At 43.1% G+C, this 19,262-nt stretch overlaps 1 protein-coding gene across 2 annotated transcripts in view; it reads right to left on the bottom strand.

The window, feature by feature from the left end:
- Positions 1 to 19,262, bottom strand: part of BLTP3B (bridge-like lipid transfer protein family member 3B) — a 108,652-nt gene that overhangs the window by 24,319 nt on the left and 65,071 nt on the right. Inside the window, exons 11-17 of one of the 2 annotated variants that reach the window (XM_083181681.1) lie at positions 18,773 to 18,885; positions 14,294 to 14,435; positions 10,528 to 10,721; positions 7,281 to 8,656; positions 3,841 to 4,007; positions 3,536 to 3,678; positions 562 to 712 (exon numbers count right to left, since the gene is read on the bottom strand). In XM_083181681.1, coding sequence (XP_083037807.1) covers positions 562 to 712; positions 3,536 to 3,678; positions 3,841 to 4,007; positions 7,281 to 8,656; positions 10,528 to 10,721; positions 14,294 to 14,435; positions 18,773 to 18,885 — 2,286 coding nt within the window. Of the gene's footprint in view, positions 1 to 561; positions 713 to 3,535; positions 3,679 to 3,840; positions 4,008 to 7,280; positions 8,657 to 10,527; positions 10,722 to 14,293; positions 14,436 to 18,772; positions 18,886 to 19,262 lie in introns of those variants that run through there. The other variant, XM_083181682.1, reaches the window with a different exon arrangement.

Here is a 19,262-nt window from a genome sequence, read left to right as displayed (position 1 = left end):
ATATATAAGAGATTACACATACACACACACACACACACACACACACACACACACATACACACACCTAACTTACCTTCGTTCTAATATTTCATTGGACATTTGCACATTTCTGATGATTCTTTAAAACTGTATGACACTACAATGACATTATTGTGGACCATTACTGTATGATGGGGATGGACTCCATTATGTATGAACATACAGATAAGAGTTGGATATTTAAGTCATTCTTTGGCATCAAGCCAATAAAACGTGAAGGGTGCGGATGTTGGCGTGTCTCGTACCCGTCACATTAATAAAAAGAAAAAAAAAGCAGCTTTGTGCGAATTCTGGCTGTGTTCACCCTGCAGTAAAATGCAGATGTTGTCCTTCTGACTTGGATCCATGAAATACTAGAGGGAAACTGTACTGACCCCTTTGAGTGAGAGTGTGCACTTTTGTGTGTGTTTGTTGGGTGGGTCTTTTGTTAGAGGACTCACTTAAACTGCCTAGTAACCATTTCCTTCTGTGTGCACCAACATCATTTACACAAGACAAGCTCCCAGTAGACATTCCTCTTACTTGTGTTCTGGCTGTTGAGGTATTGCCGGACACTAACATTCCCCAGCTGTTTTGGTATGACTTGGTTAACTTGAAGGCAAACTGTGACATCTTCTCCCTTGATATCAATTCCACCGTTAACACCAATGATTGTAAATACTACTACAGACATCTGTTGTGAAAGAGGAGAAAAATAAATGAAAAATAGTACAATTTAGCTCTGGAGAGAGAGAGGGGGGGGAGAGAGAGAGAGAGAGGGGGGGGGGGGGGAGAGAGAGAGAGAGAGAGAGAGAGAGAGAGAGAGAGAGAGAGAGAGAGAGAGAGAGAGAGAGAGAGAGAGAGAGAGAGAGAGAGAGAGAGAGAGAGAGAGAGAGAGAGAGAGAGATTATTTCACTTTTGCTCCGTATAAGTGACAACTGCAGTTGTCATAGGAATTGAAACGTTCCAAATGATGATCTGGTTATTGGGAATACTTATTGCAGGGTGAATGTAAATGTATTTGGTTAGTAATTGTTTAAATGTATAAAACAGTAAACATCGTCTTTCCCCAATAGGGCCATATTCAATGCGGCCGGCGAGGGGGGTTAAAACGCTGTTTAACCCCCGTGCCAGCCGCTCACCATATTCAATGTTCCTGGGGAATCCTCGCGATTCCCTCAATCCGCGAGAGTCGCAGCTGATGCAGGGAGCCTGCTGCATTTAGCCGCGTGCCCCGCTGTTTTGCTGGCCGTACACACCGTTTCCACATCGCTGTAAAAACTCAGCGAGATGGAAACAGCGTGTGCAGGGGGTCAGTTGCATACTGACCGTGAGAGCTGTGACAGCGAGCAGTCAGCACTTGCAGCATTGAATACTGCCCATAGCCTTCTGTTTCTTCCATGGTCCTCGCTCATTAAATCCGAAGCCTAGGTGTCATCTTCAAAAGCTCCATAGGTACTTATGTATTATCTGGGCTCCCATGTTAAATGCACCCCATTTTTTCATACCCCTACTATCCAACTACGCATGGAGTTGATTTTATATAGTGTGGCGAGCACAGCGAGCAACCGTGCCCAAAGCGTGGCGAGGGGACGCTGTCTCATAAGAAAAACGGGAGCCCAGATATTACATAAGTACCGCTCCATATCCTTCATCCCCACGCTATCTGTAAACCCTTATGCTTTCGTCCCTGCAACATGTTTAGGATCGGATTATTCCTCAGCCAAATTTCTTATTCATACCCTTCTCATCTCCTTCTAGCCCAATACCCCCCTTTTAAAAGTATCCTCAATGCTACAGAGCCATCTAGTGGCTCTGACACAACATCTCCTGTTTTAAACCCTCAAGAGGCTCCTCCTTCCCCACCTAATCCAGTTTAAGATCCTCCCCTTCACTTTAAAAGCACTCAATCACTCCTCGCCCTTCAAACTAGAATAGACCACATGCCTAGGTGTCCTAATTTCTCTGAACAGAACTTCTCTTCAGTGCTTATTACCTTCTCCCATTACCAAATTGAAGAACTTTCCTGTACGGATCCCCTGGAACTTTCTACCATGACTGTAAGATTCTCTACCAGCCTGCTGTGCTGCAAACATTTCCTGTAAATGCACCCGTTCACCAAAACCTACATAGGGGCAGATAAGTGCTGTAGTCCCATCTGCCCCATTCTTAGCTATTCACATTTAAAAAAGCCTATCTACATTACAGCATGGTGATGACATGTCGCTCAGCTGGATGCATGGTCGGCCATAAATAGTATTACAATTTCTATTTACCTCGCAAAAGTGTAGGGATATGCACACCGACGTGGCATTAGCCACACCCACATCACTGGCCACACCCCGATTTCGGCGGCAGTGCAGGATGCCGGCCGAACGCGGATGATCTTTTTAAAGGGGCAATCACTTACAAGGCTTGGTTTTGCCTTGTAAGTGATTGCCCCTTTAAAAAAAACATCCAAGTTTGTCCAGCATCCCGCACTGCCGCCGAACTGGGCAGCATTATATTACGCCCATTGTGTTGGAATAGAAATAAATGATCAAAAGTTAAATCCAGTTTTTCAAAGCTTCCTTCTCCCAACCTAACAATTAATGGTTTCAAAATGATTGCTAACTGCCCTAGAAATAATAGTATATTGCTTTTTAGTTCCAGAAAGGATAGAACATTTAAGTGTTTTCAATATTTGGTTTGTATATATCACTTGGTGTATAAACTTTGTTGTGCCTCCACCTCCTATTACAAAAGCACCAATCACGTGACTGCTGCATACACATCCCATTGGCTGTCACGCCACACCATTTTTCAGACTTGGGACACAGATAAAGGGAGTAATTCTAATAGGCTCGGTAAGTAGTTACCAAGAGCTGAAACTCCGCCCCACCCGATTTTTCCTGCCTTCGGAAATAAAATGAGTCTCAACTGTATTTCCTTTAGTGTCCGCCGAAAAGGGGCACCGGCCCGCCTGCTTTACCCATGGGTACGCTCAATGTTTTCATGGATACGCTCATAAAATGCTGGGCATTTTCACAGACGAGCCGTGTTTCCGCCCCAGCCCTCCCTTCCCGAAACGAACAGCCCAAAGAGTGCTTGACTCACCAAAGCTGTTCATTGCGAAAAGACGCACAGACCCCCTGAACTCCTAAGTACAGAGGTTGGTCAGCTTCCAACGGCCCTATATATAACATCCCCCATTACCCTCCTCAAACGGTACTTTTGCATCGGGACCATTAGTTTAGTCGTATTTACCCGCTTTATGTGGCCATTATAAGCGTGACCAGCATCAATTGAATATGGTCCGTGCAATCTCCTGTCACTTTAGATGGAAGATCAGGAGGCGATAACAATTGTATTCCCCCATAGAATTAATAAGATTCTCAAAACATAGCCAAACACACCTTAAAAAGCAAATGGACAATTTATTTATCCCAATTTTACTCATTAAAACTTTACCTACAGTAGATGCATGATGGAAATAAGTTCTAAATGATGGAGAAGTAGAATAAACAGTATAATTTACCAGGTCTTGTCTAGAACCAGGAATACTTTCATCAACCGTGCTAACCGCATCCGGAGAGGACACACAGTACTCTTCATTCCTCAGCTCTACGCTGGCAGTGTCTACTGTAGATGGATAATTCAGAGAGGAGAAGTCATCCAGTCCTGAAAAAAGTAATTGCACGATTGTTGGCCTTGTGCAATTTTGTTAAATAATCCTCAAAACGACTGCAATTAAAACATTTTCATACATCAGAGGTCAGGGAATACATGAAATATCCCGATTACTAAAGCATTTTAGGAAACCAGCTCAAAATTCTTCCCTACCTGTTTCCAAGGGGTCACTCCCATCGCTGTCGACCAGGTGGTCATCCAGAATGTTACTATCAATGGAGATATTGTCCAACGAGAACTGTGATGGGCTCCTCTTCATGTTCTTGTAAGAAACAGAGAAGGTAGGCAGGTTGGACGGGCAGCGTTCCGTAGGGATTCCACTTAACAAAAATATATGAAAACGAGGTTTCAAAAATCAAAATAAAAACTTCCAAAAAGCATAATAAACAAAGTAAAAAAAAAAAGTAAAATAATAATAAATATATATATATATATATATATATAACACAAAAGACATAAATATAAAACTCAAAAACAGGGAATTCTAATGCAATCACTCCAGTGTTTATTAACGCTTTGCGTTGCTGTGCGAGATCCTCAAAGTATCTGCTAAAAATGCCAGTGCTGCTCACAGCGGTATTTAGTATAAATAAATACAAATACAGCCAAGTCAATTAGTTTAAGTTTAAGTTTAGTTGAATACTGCGCCCAAAAAAAGAACAGAACAGTCGCTGTGGGCGGCACTGGTATTTTTAGTGATCACTCACAGCGACGTTGGCACGCAAAGTGTCAAGAAAACTTGTATATGGGAATTAACACTGCATTCCATACTGGAAAAGAATAAAGATATTAGCAGCTAAAACGGATTTCTGGACCGTTCACATGTACAACATTCTGCAGTGACTTCTTATATCCACATGACTTACAGTAGGGAAGGTATAATCACAGATTTATACTGCCTGTATAATGTGTTGTCTAACCATAAAGCCATTTACAATATTAATAATACTTATTATTTATACAGTGCCACCAGTTACGCAGGTTGGGGAGTTTATTAAAAAGGATGCCTGTTTGCAACCTCCTAAGTCTGGGCCCCCCTCCAGCAGGCAGCTCTGTAGTCTGAGCACTAGTGGTTCAGACTCGAATACACATGGCCCAGTGGCAGTCATTTTCCTGGATATTTCTCTATTGCCAGTGTGCGCACAAACCTTACTCATTATAAATTCAGAGAGAAAAAGTTGGGGAGTCACACATAGGTAGTGGGAGAAAATTTATATTATTGGTTACAGTTTTAATGGGGTCATAACTGACCTTATAAGAGATTATCTCTATTTTTTGATCACTCTTCACAATCGTGCTTAAAGCCGCCCTAGATGTGTGTGTGCTATGACGAACAGTGGTGCACAACCGAGTTATAACAAGGTCATATGCAAAAGAAAAAGAAACTCAGCTTGAACCGCAAGAATTAATACATATGAACACAGTTTAATTTATTTATTATTTATTATAATATTTATTAAGAAATATATGTACATGCCTTAAATAAACTGCGAAAGTTCAAATGACTTTTGAAAAAAGATGTATAAACAACTCAAATTCAAGATAACTATACATGGAAAGAATTAATAATCATCTTTCTGTTAATAGTCATGGGCAATACGTCAAAAGTGTATTTTATACACAATTACCTGTGCCTTATGGTTGGTAATCGGAGTGTTATCTATAAACATTTGCACATATTAATATTCCTTAATCTATGGTTTAAACAACCCACTTAATTTATAACAAGGGCAACATGTCAGTATAACCAATCCCGCTGCCAGTCCAATTCACAATGTCCAAAGATATTATTGTGAGCAAGATATATGCGATTTGCCAAAATCAAACCCTCACCTCATATAGTTGCTATTAATAATCATCAGGGAATATCAAGATTAATACCTTCAGGGCTGATTCTTTTTACGGAAACGCTAGGAACAGAATTCTTATGGAAATTCAAAGCATTTAATGTCCCAGAGCTATATTTTGCACCACATGCGGTCGGAAAAAACAATATCAATTATCCTATGGCAAATCGCATATATTGCTCACAATAATATCTTTGGAAATTGTGAACAGTATTGGCAGCGGGATTGAAAATACCGATGTGTTGCCCTTGATATAAAATAAAAACGGTTGTTTGAACCATAGATTAAGGAATATTAATATGGGCATAACACTCCGATTACCATCCATAAGGCACAGGTAATAGTGTAAGACACCTATTGTTATTAATGTATAATTGTTATATGTGACCTATGATTACATCTTTATCACAAATTCATATTGAGTAATACAAAAAACACAATGGAACACTGGGATTAAAAGGAAATATGACGGTCAATTTTTAGTACCACAACCTGGTTGGCATAAGTTTTCACTCATATTCGCAGGCTATATAAAAGGCATGTACATATATTTCTTCCGGAGTACCATATTTGTACGATAATAAATATAATAAAATATTTTAACTGTATTCATATGTATTAGTTCTTGGGGTTCAAGCGTGCACCCCACCCGAGTTTCTTTTTCTCTTTTGCATATGAACCCATTATAAATACGCCAGTGTATGAAGCGCTGTACATACAATAGAAGCCATACACATCAGTACCTGTCCCATTGGGGCAGTGGTCAGGGAACTCGGTCCTCATTACCCCACACAGTGCATGTTTTGCTGTTAACCCAGCAGGTGCACAGGTGTACTAATTACTCAGACATCTTATAAGGTCCGCAGGTGGAGTTAATTATTTAACTTGTGAGGAGACCTGCAAAACATGCACTGCGTGGGGTAATGAGGACCGAGTTCCCTGACCACTGCATTGGGGAATATAGTCTTATTTCATTATTGTGCTAAAAAGTGTTTTGGGGAATTCAAACATTTTTGGGAATCCTGTTTGTATAAGGAATCTGCTTTGTGTAACACTACGGAGTATATTCAGAAAATCTATCAATATGTATTATAATAAACACAGAATATGTGTTAAAATACAAAGCAAATTATATAAAGGCCAATGATAAAATAAAAAGGAAATACATAAACAGTGAAAGGAAAAAAGCTCTTTAAATGTCATGTATTTTCTGGATTACTGTCCCCTTCCTTACTCTGGTGACACTGGATCACCTATATGAACATCTAATAGGCAAGTACCCTGTGGCACATATTCTTTAGCCAACAACGTAGCGGTCAATACCAGTGTACACCATCACCTTCATTTTTATACCCTTTGCCCATTGCTAGTGTGGTATGATTGCCCAGTTTCCCAAGCAGACACATAATAATCGCCTTTGTTACCGTGTCGAGCACTGGTTATCAACAGCAATTCAGATGTGTTCGCCGATTCAGGCAAATGCCGCCCCGCACTTTTCACACAATATATGGGCCCAATGGGTCAAAATCCTGTGAAAAAAAGGGCCATATCGTACCAGTGTATGGAGGCCTTTAGTGCTTCATGGTTTGGGACTAGAAATGGTCAGTCAGCAATTTCCAGATTTGAATAAATCTACTTGAGTTAGAATCCATAGGTCATGGGCCTCTGTCCTTATGTAGCACAGACTCAATATAACTCCTCCCTGGGGGTCAGGGGGGAGATTATTATAAGAAAGAAAATCCTTACCTCAAGTCAGTCTGTTTATTCTGCCCCTCAGATAACTGTATATTCAGGAGTGGATCTAGAACAGGCTCATTATCAGGGACATCAAGGTTAAGGAGGGTATTCTCAAGATCTCTGGCAGGGCAGGAAATACTGTCATCACTATTAAAATGGCCCTTGTCATTCAGACCATTGACATTCACCAGTGGACTTAAAGCTTCGTTTTCTGCTTTCGGAAGGGACACCTCAGAAGCATCCTTCAAACTGGGCGTCCTTTTTAAAATGTCTGTGCCATTGGTTGATTCGGATAACAAAGTATCTGGTAAAACAATCTTTTTCGGTTCTAGTACTGCTCCAGAGTCCCCGCTGACAGAGTCCATGAGTAAATCAACAGAGTGGTTATGACATACATTGTCATCTTGAAGACCATCTGGTGGAAAAGTTGGCTTGCTGTCCGCTAGAGGACTTCCTTCCCGAGAGAGAGGACAATTTGATGTATTGTCCTCCGGCACAGGATGCAGTAATAGAGAAACCTCTGCACTTTTCAGCAGCACACCGATGGACAACTTTGCCTCTTCTGCTGGTTTCCCAGTCACAGCCTCCACATCTTTGCGTAGATTCTCCATGATCTGCTTAAGCGAGTCCTGCAGCAACAGTAAGAAAACATACTGGTAGTGGTTGATTTGTAGGCCAACGTGTTTCTGTATATGAGCAAGGACCTGGACGTCCACCTGAGTTGGCACCTTAGCAGGAGGGGAGGACAGGCTGCTGTCTAAAGAATGGGATTTCTGCAACAGAGAACCTTTACCATCCATTTCCGTCATGTAGTATTGTTTCAAAAGTTTTTTGCGCTGAAGATGACCAGCAAAGTCAGTGGATTCGCTTTTAGAAATGTTTCCTGGATGATCACAGTTGGAGACAGTCTGCTGTTGGGACTGGGAAAAGCGTGCGGGCTGGCAGAGCCAAACTGAAAATGGGAAGGCGTCTACAAAGCTTGCAGGTCTACCTTTCCCACTTTTTATCCCTTCATAGTCTACCCAAAACTGCGTGAAATGTATGGCCCAGATGTCTCTAGCAGCAGAGGTTTTTAGTGCATTGGTGTCTAGCTTTGGTGCAATGAATCCCTTGTATACATCATGCATCTTCGTGTCCTGCTCGAAGGCGTGTCTCTGGAATATGGGGTGCAGGAGATCAAAACTGTTCTCAGACCGTGGGAAGGAGGTGAAGGATTTAGAATAGAATGGGTATTCCTTAAAGTCCTGAAATATGGCTTCTAGGTTTGAGCGTCTACAGTTTGGGGACTGTCTGGTGTTGCTGGCTATCATCTCTGATGTCTGGATACTGATGGCCATCGGCTGGTCCTGGTGACAATCTAATTTCGTCTGAGATGGTACAATAAACTGTATAGAGAAAGGACAATAAACTGTTAATAAATCTGAAAAGGACAGAAAACAGTTCAAAGTTTTAAAAAGTAACAATTTAAAAAAAAGAAAAAATATATGATAGATAAATAATGAAGTACAATAACTATGCAAATCTCAGCAATCAGTTCTATAATTTGCAGTGAAGATGGCAATGTATCACGATTTAGAAGATGAAGAACAAGACTTGATCGTACTGTAGGTGCCAAAGAGATGGATCACTCCGTCTCCGAAACCGAGATTCGGAAGGTGTACATCCAACAGTTCCAAGGGTGTACTGCAACTTCATAAATACCAAGCATGCAACAAAAGACTCCAGACAATTGTGGGCATCTGTAATGCATTGTAGCATCTGACCAGCTACCAACATCGATGCAGATAACAGAAGTAACATCACTGTTTGAACAGTGCAACTTCCCTTTCTTCTATGGGCACAGGAGCGGATGTCCCGCTCAGGCACCACTGCAGTTGCGTTGTCCCCTACATATGCTGGATTAGAACCCAAGAGAACACATGTGGGATGCAGTTTAACAATCGCTGTGTTCCACCACAGAACTTTAGGCAATTGGGTAGCATTATTCAGCAGTCATGCTGTGCTATCTACACAGTAATTCCCAGTGCAGACCGGTGTGGGCAGTTCTGCCATCAGGGGGGACTGCCAGGACTCTAGTCCTGGGCCCAGTCAGAAAAGGGACCCAGGATGGGAGTTTATTAAGTATAATAGGTCATGAACAAAGTTGAGGATGAGTGCTGCGGACACTGGAGGTCTCTCTGGGCACACCAGGCCCTGCCTATTTTTCAGTCCCTGGTCCCACATTTTCCGGTGGTAGCACTGCATGTGGGCATTATACAAATATGCAGAAGTATATTATTTTTTTACCCTTAATATAACTCTAACCCTATTGCTCAGTTATAAATATATATTTCTCTATTATTCTATCATGTATTTAGTCAAAACTCTGGAGGATACTAGTATGAGTATGAGGTGAGCTTCTTCCTCTCCCATATACCCTGACCGCACAGCATGGATTCAGAGAGATTAAGGAATCATGCCCCATGCTTTGCTGCTGTAATCTGATGGAAAGGACTACCTATTCACTCCTTGTGTTCATCACTGTACTCCAACCAAGATGCAAACTTAGATATATGTTTTCCTGCATCAGAATCTGGTTTTGTTCTCAAGGGGTCACAAGTGTGCATATATCTTAGTAGACATCTCACCCGGATTCACCTCATTCCGGTAATCTTTGTGTGCTAATCTAAAAAATAGGTGCATCTGCAGGATAATAGTTCTGTAAAATCACACACTGGCATTTAGGTATGAGGGCTGTTTTTCTGAAGAATCATAAGTGACCCTTAAGACCTCTCTTGGGGGTAAATTTACTAAAGCTTCTAAAAGAGACAATTTGTGGTACTGCCACTAACAACCAATCGGATCCCAATTCTCATTGTTCCATTTCATTCTAGAACTGAAATAGGCAAACTGTGGCCTGCCGACTGCTGAGGAACTACACAACCCAGTATGCTCTGCTGTGAGGGAATGCTAAAACTGTGACAGGGCATGCTGGGATGTGTAGTTCCACAGCAGCTAGGAAAGGATAAGCAGAAATTGGATTGGTTGTTATTGGCAACACCACTACTTGTGAGTTTTCTGATGTGAGTGGTAGAAGCATTAATGTAAAACAAAGTAATCACAAATGGGTTAAATGTGGGCCTGCTGGGGAATAATAATAAATTATACATGAATTGCATATATCATTTATGCACAGATTAGCTGAGCCGCACAAAATATCAAACTGAATTATTCAATAGCATTTGTTCTACCTGCAGCAAACAGTGTCGTGTTTTACCTTCAGCATCAGACCATCCACCCGGATATCAATGTGTTCGTCTGATTTGGAGTTGTCCTTCAGCTTATACATTGCCATGAACTGGTCGACACTCTGCCTCAGATCCAGAATAAATTGGTTCAGCCACAGAACACTCCTCTCATCGAAGGTTAACTGCAGTGCATTCAACTGTACATACAGGTTGGAACTGGGAACTGAGGAGAGATTACAAATATGGAAGTTAAGTTATGAACATGGAGGAATGTATTATGTGCAAAAATTGTAACAATAGCATTATGTACCTGGACAAAGTTTATCCCTTCTGCCCCTTTCAGACCGCATTTTTAACCGTTTTAAAACGGTTATATGTGCGGTCTGAAAGGTGCAGAGTGATTTTACAGTTTCCAAAAAAAACAGTTTTTAGAAACGGTAAAAAAGCAGGGTCCTACCCGTTTCAGACCCGTTTTCTTTGTTGTCTGAATGGTTCTGAAACGGTATTCAGGACCCCGCTACTCGCTGCCCTATAGCTAAGCTGCAATTTCCAGTCCCCTGTCATATAGCTGAAAGACGGCTGAAATGGAGAGCAGGCAGCTGGCACCGGGAGGTGCAGGTACTGCAGTCTCCGCTGCTGCTGCTAGTAATGACAGCAGTGTCGTGGTCCCCACAAGCCCCCAGCAGCGGTTACCTTAGAATTTGAGCTTGACCAGGACCTGCTCGTGCTTGCACATGTTGGCCCCGCCGGCGGCTGCACACATTCACGCTAGAGCGCAGGAGAAGAACAGATGCGGGAGGAGGCCTCGGAGGTGAGGTGCTGCAGCGGGCCCAGCGGAGGATGAAACCAGGCCGGGTGTTGAAGGAGACGCCGCACAGGGGGGTAACGGGCTGTGCGGGGTGGCTAGAATGGTTGAGTAGTGCCAGACTGGCACAACCCAGAGCGTCCCAGCAGCAGCAGCACCCTTACTGCCCGGAGCATTCAGCAGCACTGTGCCTGGCGCACAGGAGAGAGCGGCATCAGGCGCAGGTCGGGAGGGGGTGCGAGGCTGTCCGGGGGGGGGGGGGGGGGAGCAGTTAATTTTACCGCCTTCACACCGCAAACCTGCTTTAGACCAAGTATTTACATGCGGTGTGAAAGGGGTTAAACTTCCTCTGACCCGTTTTAAAAAAAAACATTTTAAATACCTGGTCTAAGCAGGTTTTGCGGTGCGAAAGCAGCATTTGAGTGGTAACATCTATGAAAAAATGGCAGCGTCTCTCACATTTATTATATAAAATTCAAATTAAAAAAAGTTGTGTAAAACACAAAAATATATTTCCTATATAAAAGGTAAACATTACATTACAGGTCATAATAATGATGAATTATCCAAAAGGTAGTGGATAATTGGAATAGCCTCCCATCAGAGGTGGTAGAGGCTAAGACAGTAGAACAATTTAAACATGCTTGGGATAGGCATATGAATATCCTTACAAAGAAATAAGGATTAAAAAGGGTTGAGATTACCTGAAGGGTAAAAAAGGGGCAGACTAGATGGGCCAAATTGTTCTTATCTGCTGTCAAATTCTATGTTTCTATGAATAAAAATGTTTGCTTGGCAATTTTTACACCTATTTCGATGAATTCACTTGGCACTCAAAGGGTTAAGAATATTAGTGGAGTTTTTAGAACAGAAGACACCATACCAGAGAGACCAAAGAGCAGCAGCCAGCTAGAAGAGACTGGAATTTGAACACGGAGGTGGGAGAACATGTGATCAGAAAGACCAGTTCTTTCTCCCACCGATATATTATATATTTTTTATAGAGATATATTTATTATGGGATGTTTAAACTTTTCCTGACCGCTTTGTATGAAAGAAATGTGTGTTACAGAATTTTTTTTTGTTTGTTTGTTTTTTTAAGACTCTCTCCTAAAGCTTGCAGCATAACCCATCTACGGTGTTCATTATTACTACTATATTACATACACTATATACTGTATTGGTAGATCTATATGTAATTATGTTGAGATGCATAATATACATTGCACTTTGTACAAGGCATACAATAGCTTTGTAAGTGCCCATTATGTCCCCTTCATGGTCTGCCTCTAAAAACAAGCTTCCCCAGTCTAGAAATCTGAAGTTTGCCACTGGATGTAATATATTAAGCAATATATTGTTACAGTAGGGCAGGAATAAGCCAATAGGAAAAATGTCTGATGGTATTAAATTCCTTGTTGCAATACGCCTGGCACTGGAGCAGAAATTGATGTTCTTTTAAAATCACATGACTAATTTGAATACTAATCCTATGCAGCTTTGATTATTACTAAACACCCTGTCATCTAAAAACCATCATGCATATTTTTGCAACATTGTTCAATATGTGTTTCAGAGTAATAGATTAAGTAAAGGAAAAGTTATACATACACACCGTATACAATCAGAAAAACAAATAAAATTAATTATACCCCTTTCAGACAGAAAAATAGACCTGGGAATTTCCCTGCTCTTGCCGTGTCGACCCGGGTATTTCTTCTGTCTGAAAGGGTCAACACGGGTCTAAAGGTCCGGGACTTCGACCCAGGTATTTACCTGGGTTTGGGTGTATTCCAAAAACCCGGGTCGCCGGCTGTCTGAAAGGAAACGACCCGGGTTTTTGGGATTATTACACAGTTAGGCACTGATTGGCTCTCCTGGTGGGGTGCTGGCTGATTGGTTGTGAGGATAGGCTTCTCTGATTGGCTGGGAGGGCATGGCAATAGAGCTGGCCTCTGAGGTCATTAGGGAGCTGAAAAAAGGATAGCATGGTCCACTGGTAGAAGCAAGAGGTGAGAGCTGCTGGCAGTGAGAGGGGAGGAGGATATCTGCAAACAGATGACTGGGACAGTCAAAGATGCCACAGTGTACTCAAACATTGCAAATATACTGACAGCCATGTGAGGTAACATGTACCTTCCAGTATATAAAAACAATAAAACTTATTTACAACATATCCTTGTGTCATGCCATGGTTAATGCAATGCAGTGAGCAGTCACCACCCACTTTTGATGACCTCATCTCTGTGTGCCTTTAAAACTGTCCTATTCTTATGACACACAGAGTTTTGCAGGAAAAATCCGGCTTCTGTGTGAAAGGGGTCGACACGGGAAATACCCGGATTTTTGCTCCTGTGTGAAAGGGGGTCAGCACCTTGCTGCCTAGTTCTACCCGGGTTTTTGTATCCGGGAAATACCTGGGTTTTTGGGATTTTTCTGTCTGAAAGGGGTATTAGTAAAGAGTTTGACAAGCACAGATGTAAATAGTTAATTAAACCCCTTTCACACAGAAAATGAAATACCCGGGTGAAGCAGTTCCACCCGGGAATTTCATTAAATACACGGGTCCTTTTTCTGTGTGAAAGGGCACACCCGTGTCGTAAATCCCGTGTCTCCGACCCGGGAATTGACCAGGGTCGAGGACACGGGATTTATGACCCATGTTGACCCTTTCACACAGAAGAATTACCCGTGTTTTTCAGCAAATTACCAGGTAGAAATTTTCAACCCGGTAATTTTGTTCTTCTGTGTGAAGGGGGGTCAGGCTGCTCCCGGCAAATTGACACTGCATTTGAAATGCCGTGTATTTGCCGGGATTTTCAGACTTTTCTGTCTGAAAGGGGTATTAGAAGCCATTGTCATTTGTATAGCTAACGTTATATGTAGTGGCCACGTGACAATACTCTCAGCAGAATCAGTCTTTATAAGCCTTTATCTACAGGTCTCGCAATATGAAGAAATAGAGAATAATGCAATATAAGAAGCCTTACTGGGGAAACTCTTTCCATCAGGGAAATAATATTCAGTAAATTCAATATGAATTGCGGACATTTCCTGGGGAAGATACAAGCTCTTCTTATTGCAGGAAATCATAGTTTTAGGGGAGGATCGGCACTGCTCTGCTGTGGACACCTGGAAGACAATTTAGAATATTCGTGTTACATGAACTCACAGCTTCAAAATATATGATCTGTTCTTGTGATACAGAACCACAGTGTGCATCCCACTCCATATGAAAGCTATGAATGGTCACGTTACGGTGGTTAAAAGGACTTTTTATTTTGGACTGCATAGGATTACGTTCTGTATAACCATATAAAGGGTGAGATTTAATAGGATGAGATATTCAGAAAGTGAGAGATTTGGGAAATCTCCAGGCTTTTTTAAAGCGGCAATCACTTACACTGCAAAATCAAACTGGTTTGGCAGTGTAAATGATTGCCGCTTTAAAAAAACTGGAGATTTCTTCCCAAATCTCTCACTTTATGAATCTCTCATCCTATTAAATCTCACCCATAGTTTCTTAATTGGACAATGGTCATCGCACCTTTTATATTCTGAGTGAATATGTCACCACACCAGTTTTGAAATGGGCAGAGATTTAGGACCTTATTCTGGTTCACTCGCAAAGGCAAATTCATTCTCAAATGGACAAAACCATGTGCACTGCAGGTGGGGCAGATGTAACGTGTGCAGAGAGAATTAGATTTGGGTGGGGTTTTACTTCAAAGTGAGATCTAAATTGCAGTGTAAAAATAAAGCAGTCAGTATTTTCCCTGCATACAAACAAAATAAGTCACCCAAATCTAACTCTCTCTGGACAGGTTACATCTGCCCCCCAGCAGTGCACATGGTTTTGTCCATGTGAGAAGGAATTTGCCTTTGCGAATGAACCAGAATAAAGGGCCTTAGATCTCAGGATTGATCACAGCAGTTCTCGGGATGGGGCGTTAAACGCACACCACTATATGAAGTGATGGTACATATAGATATGCCCGCATTCATCATATCCACAACCGGTTTGTAGGAGCATACGCACCATACAATGCTATGGATTGCAGGTGTGTGCACCCATACGCAGGCATCTCTCTATGTAAAAGTAGAAATATTGCATCATTTTGTGAGGAAAAATATAATTCACAATCTAAAAGGGTGGCAAACACTGGACAAGTCGGACCAGATTTCCTTTGACGCTTCATATGATTTGACACTTGATGTGGCTTTTTTTTTTTTTTTACATATGATTTATCGTATGTAGAAAGACTCCTGGGCAGCTTTGGTAGCAGCAGGCGGGCAGGACATTTGAAAACTCCCATACAAATAAATGGGCCTCCGCTGATTGATTGATAGAGCTCTCTCAGGCAATCAGCAGCCGCCCATTCATTTTTATGGGAGTTTTCAAGTCTGCCCGTCTGCCGCAGTGGATGCAAAAGCGGGAAGAGTGCCTCTCCTGCCCAGCGCTTCCCTGCTCTTTAGACTATAGGTGTGCGCCAGCTAACACACACCTAGTTACGGCCCTGATCGGATACGATACATCGTAGGTGCTAAAAAAGCACCTGTGATGTGCCGCTGACTGTCCGATCCCAATTTATGTTATGGGTTGCACATAAGATCTCCAGAATCGGATCTGATGTGCATGGGACCGCTCTTCGGATCGGATGTCAAACACTCCGATTTAGCCAGTATTCATTCGGTCTGTCGGGCCGATCTTTCAGAATCGGATGAAAACAGGTAAAATCGGAGCAGTGTATGGGCACCTTAGTACTTATGACGAGCTGTGTGTCACCACCATGCTGTTACGATAAAGGTCTATTTATATGTGGAGGCCTGGAGCTGCAGCTCTATCTGCCCCATTGTTAATCTAGCCTGAGGTAAACACAGTCATGGAGCAAAGATATGAGGAATTGATTACCAGGACCCTGAAGTTACACCCAGACCATGCTGTCCCTGGTGTATCCAGGTGTCACGGCATGTTCCTCCTGCTGCCAACTATAGAAGGAGCTGAACTACGGTAGGAGTGAGGGGGAAGCTCAGGGCCGTTTCTAGAGGCGGACAAGCCGTGCAGCAGCCCGGGGCGCCGCACGGCTTGTCCGTCTCTAACAGCCGGGCTCGCCTCCAGGCTCTCACCGTCCGCCGCCGGCGCCTCTGATTAATTTCCCAGGGGAGGGGAGCGCATTGTGCGTCTCTCCTTCCCCTCTATCACTATGTCACTGGGCTGTCAGCCAATCAGGAAACAGCCCGCGATGTATGAATGGCTGACAGCTCAGTGAAGGGGAAGGAGAGACATGCGATGCGCTCCCCTCCCCTCCCCAAGGAAGATGAAGAAGAGGCAGCAGCAGAGGCGATGGCAGCAGGGGGAGACGCAGAAAGTGAGACAGTGAGTCACTGTATGCTGCTTCCGGCACTGTGGGGCATATTTGGCACTGTGGGGGCATATATCTGTGGCACTGTGGGGGCATATATCTGTGGCACTGTGGGGGGGGCATATTTGGCACTGTGGGGGCATATATCTGTGGCACTGTGGGGGCATATTTGGCACTGTGGGGGCATATATCTGTGGCACTGTGGGGGCATATATCTGTGGCACTGTGGGGGCATATTTGGCACTGTTGGGGCATAGCTGTCACTGGGGGCATATATGTGTGGCACTGTGTGGGAATAGCTGTCACTGTGGGGGCATATATGTGTGGCGCTGTGGGGGGCATATCCAGCACTGTGGGGGCATATATGTGTGGCACTGTGGTGCATATTTGGCACTGTTGGGGCATAGCTGTCACTGTGGGGGCATATATGTGTGGCGCTGTGGGGGAATAGCTGTCACTGTGGGGGCATATATGTGTGGCACTGTGGGGGGCATATCCAGCACTGTGGGGGCATATATGTGTGGCACTGTGGGGGAATATATGTGTGGCACTGTGGGGGCATATTTGGCACTGTGAGGGCATAACTGTGTGGGGGCATATTTGGCCCTGTGGAGGCATATGTGTGGCACTGTGGGGGCATAGCTGTCACTGTCGGGGCGTATATGTGTGGCACTGTGGGGGCATATCTGGCACTGTGGGGGCATATTAGTAAACGGCATCAGTTGTGCGTCAGCGGCTCGTGGGGCATAATGTGTAATGGGCATTACGGTGTGGGGAGTATTGCGTTATTGCCATCCCAGTGTGGGGTGTAATGGGCATCACAGTGTGGGGTCTAATGGGCATCATGGTGTGTGACATAATGTGTAATTGTCATCATGGTGTGCAACAAAAATGTGTAATTTTTATCACGGTGTGCGGCGTAATATGTAATTGGCATCACAGTGTGCAGCATAATGTGTACTTGTCATCACGGTGTGCGACGTAATGTGTACTTGTCATCACGGTGTGCGACGTAATGTGTAATTGTCATCACGGTGTGCGGCGTCATGTGTAATTGGCATCATGGATAAATAGTGTATAATGATTTAAGTAGCCTGTCATTGTTTGGCCTTGATCTGTGAGGCGTACTAGGCCTCTGTGTGGGCCTTTATATTTTTTATGTCACTGTGTGGCCTTCAGCCGGCCAACTTAAGTGCGGGAGGACAATGACAACTCCTGCAGTAACCAATGTCTGGTCATGCAGGTCGCAAAAATGTGATGTAAGGTAATTGTTTTCCTGCTAGGCCACGCCTTTAAATTAAACCATGCCCCCTTTTAAATTAACCCACACCCCCTATTTCGGCGCGCTTTTTTTTTTCTTTGCCCTGGGAGCTAAATTGTCTAGAAACGGCCCTGGGGAAGCTATTGGCGCTGCCTGAACAAGACCAAACTGCCCACTCTCCATGCCGATCCCACTTTGCCACCTGAGGGGAAGTACCCACATTACTTTATGGCAAGAACTCCACTGCCCATCTAAAACAAAAAGAGTGTTCAGGTCAAGAGTATATATCACCCCTTATAACCATGCAAAGAGCAATCTGTGAAAGTATTAATAGAACAGCACAAGTGATCATAAATCAGCGTAAGTGGTGAGCGATGTGGCCATGTTTTATGCCCAGTCGGGTTGGGGAACTTAGTAGTGGACACCTCACTTTGGGCCAAGATGCATCAAGCTTCAATAAGTGATACAATGGAGAGTGATAAACAACCAGCTCCTACATGTAATTTTTCAAACTGTGGGCCAGATTCTCTAAGCTTCAAAAGTGATAAAATAGAGAGTGATAAACAGCCAGCCAATCAGCTCCTGCCTGACATTTTTCAAACACAGTTTGTTACATGGCAGGTAGGAGCTGATTGGTTGGCCGTTTGTCACTCTCCATTTTATCACTTTTGAAACTTAGAGAATCTGGCCCTGTGCCTGTAACATGAAATTTATGAGCCGATTGGCTGGTTAATTATCACTCTCCATTTTAATCACTTTTTGAAGTTTGATACATCTGGCCCTCTCTGTGGTGGAATGGGCATGCGTCATGTATTCTTATTCAATGTAATGAAACGGTCACTTACTTGGTAAATGTTAAAATCAGCTAGCCTAACTACAAACGAACTGGACATTAGTTTGGATATGGACTCCTCCAATGACGCTGTGGGGGACGTTCCTTTAGCAATTGACTCAGAACCTGTAATGACAGACAAGACTGGAGTGACGGGAATGTACAGCCAATAGGGAAGGAGGCATCCACAGAGAACTTGTGTGCGGGATTATACAAATGCAGCGGGGCTATAAAGTTTAGCCTGAACCTAAATCAGTACTGGGTGACGTGGAGTTACATTTGGAGCTTTCAAGACATATTGGGGCAGATGTATTAAGCCTTAACAAGAGATAACTGCAAGGGTGATAAGGAGAGATAAATGTCCAGCCAATCAGCTCCTTACTGACTTTTTTCAAACACAGCCAGTAACATGGCAGTTAGCAGGTGATTGGCTGGACGTTTATCTCTCTTTATCACTATTGCATTTATCTCTTGTTAAGGCTTAATACATCTGCCCCATTGGT

This window comes from Crinia signifera, chromosome 4 (assembly GCF_055691185.1).
Source record: "Crinia signifera chromosome 4, ASM5569118v1, whole genome shotgun sequence".
In the NCBI taxonomy this organism is placed as follows: domain Eukaryota; kingdom Metazoa; phylum Chordata; class Amphibia; order Anura; family Myobatrachidae; genus Crinia; species Crinia signifera.
Note: the sequence above shows the minus strand (reverse complement) of the source record. Positions and strands in the feature narration are given on the sequence as shown.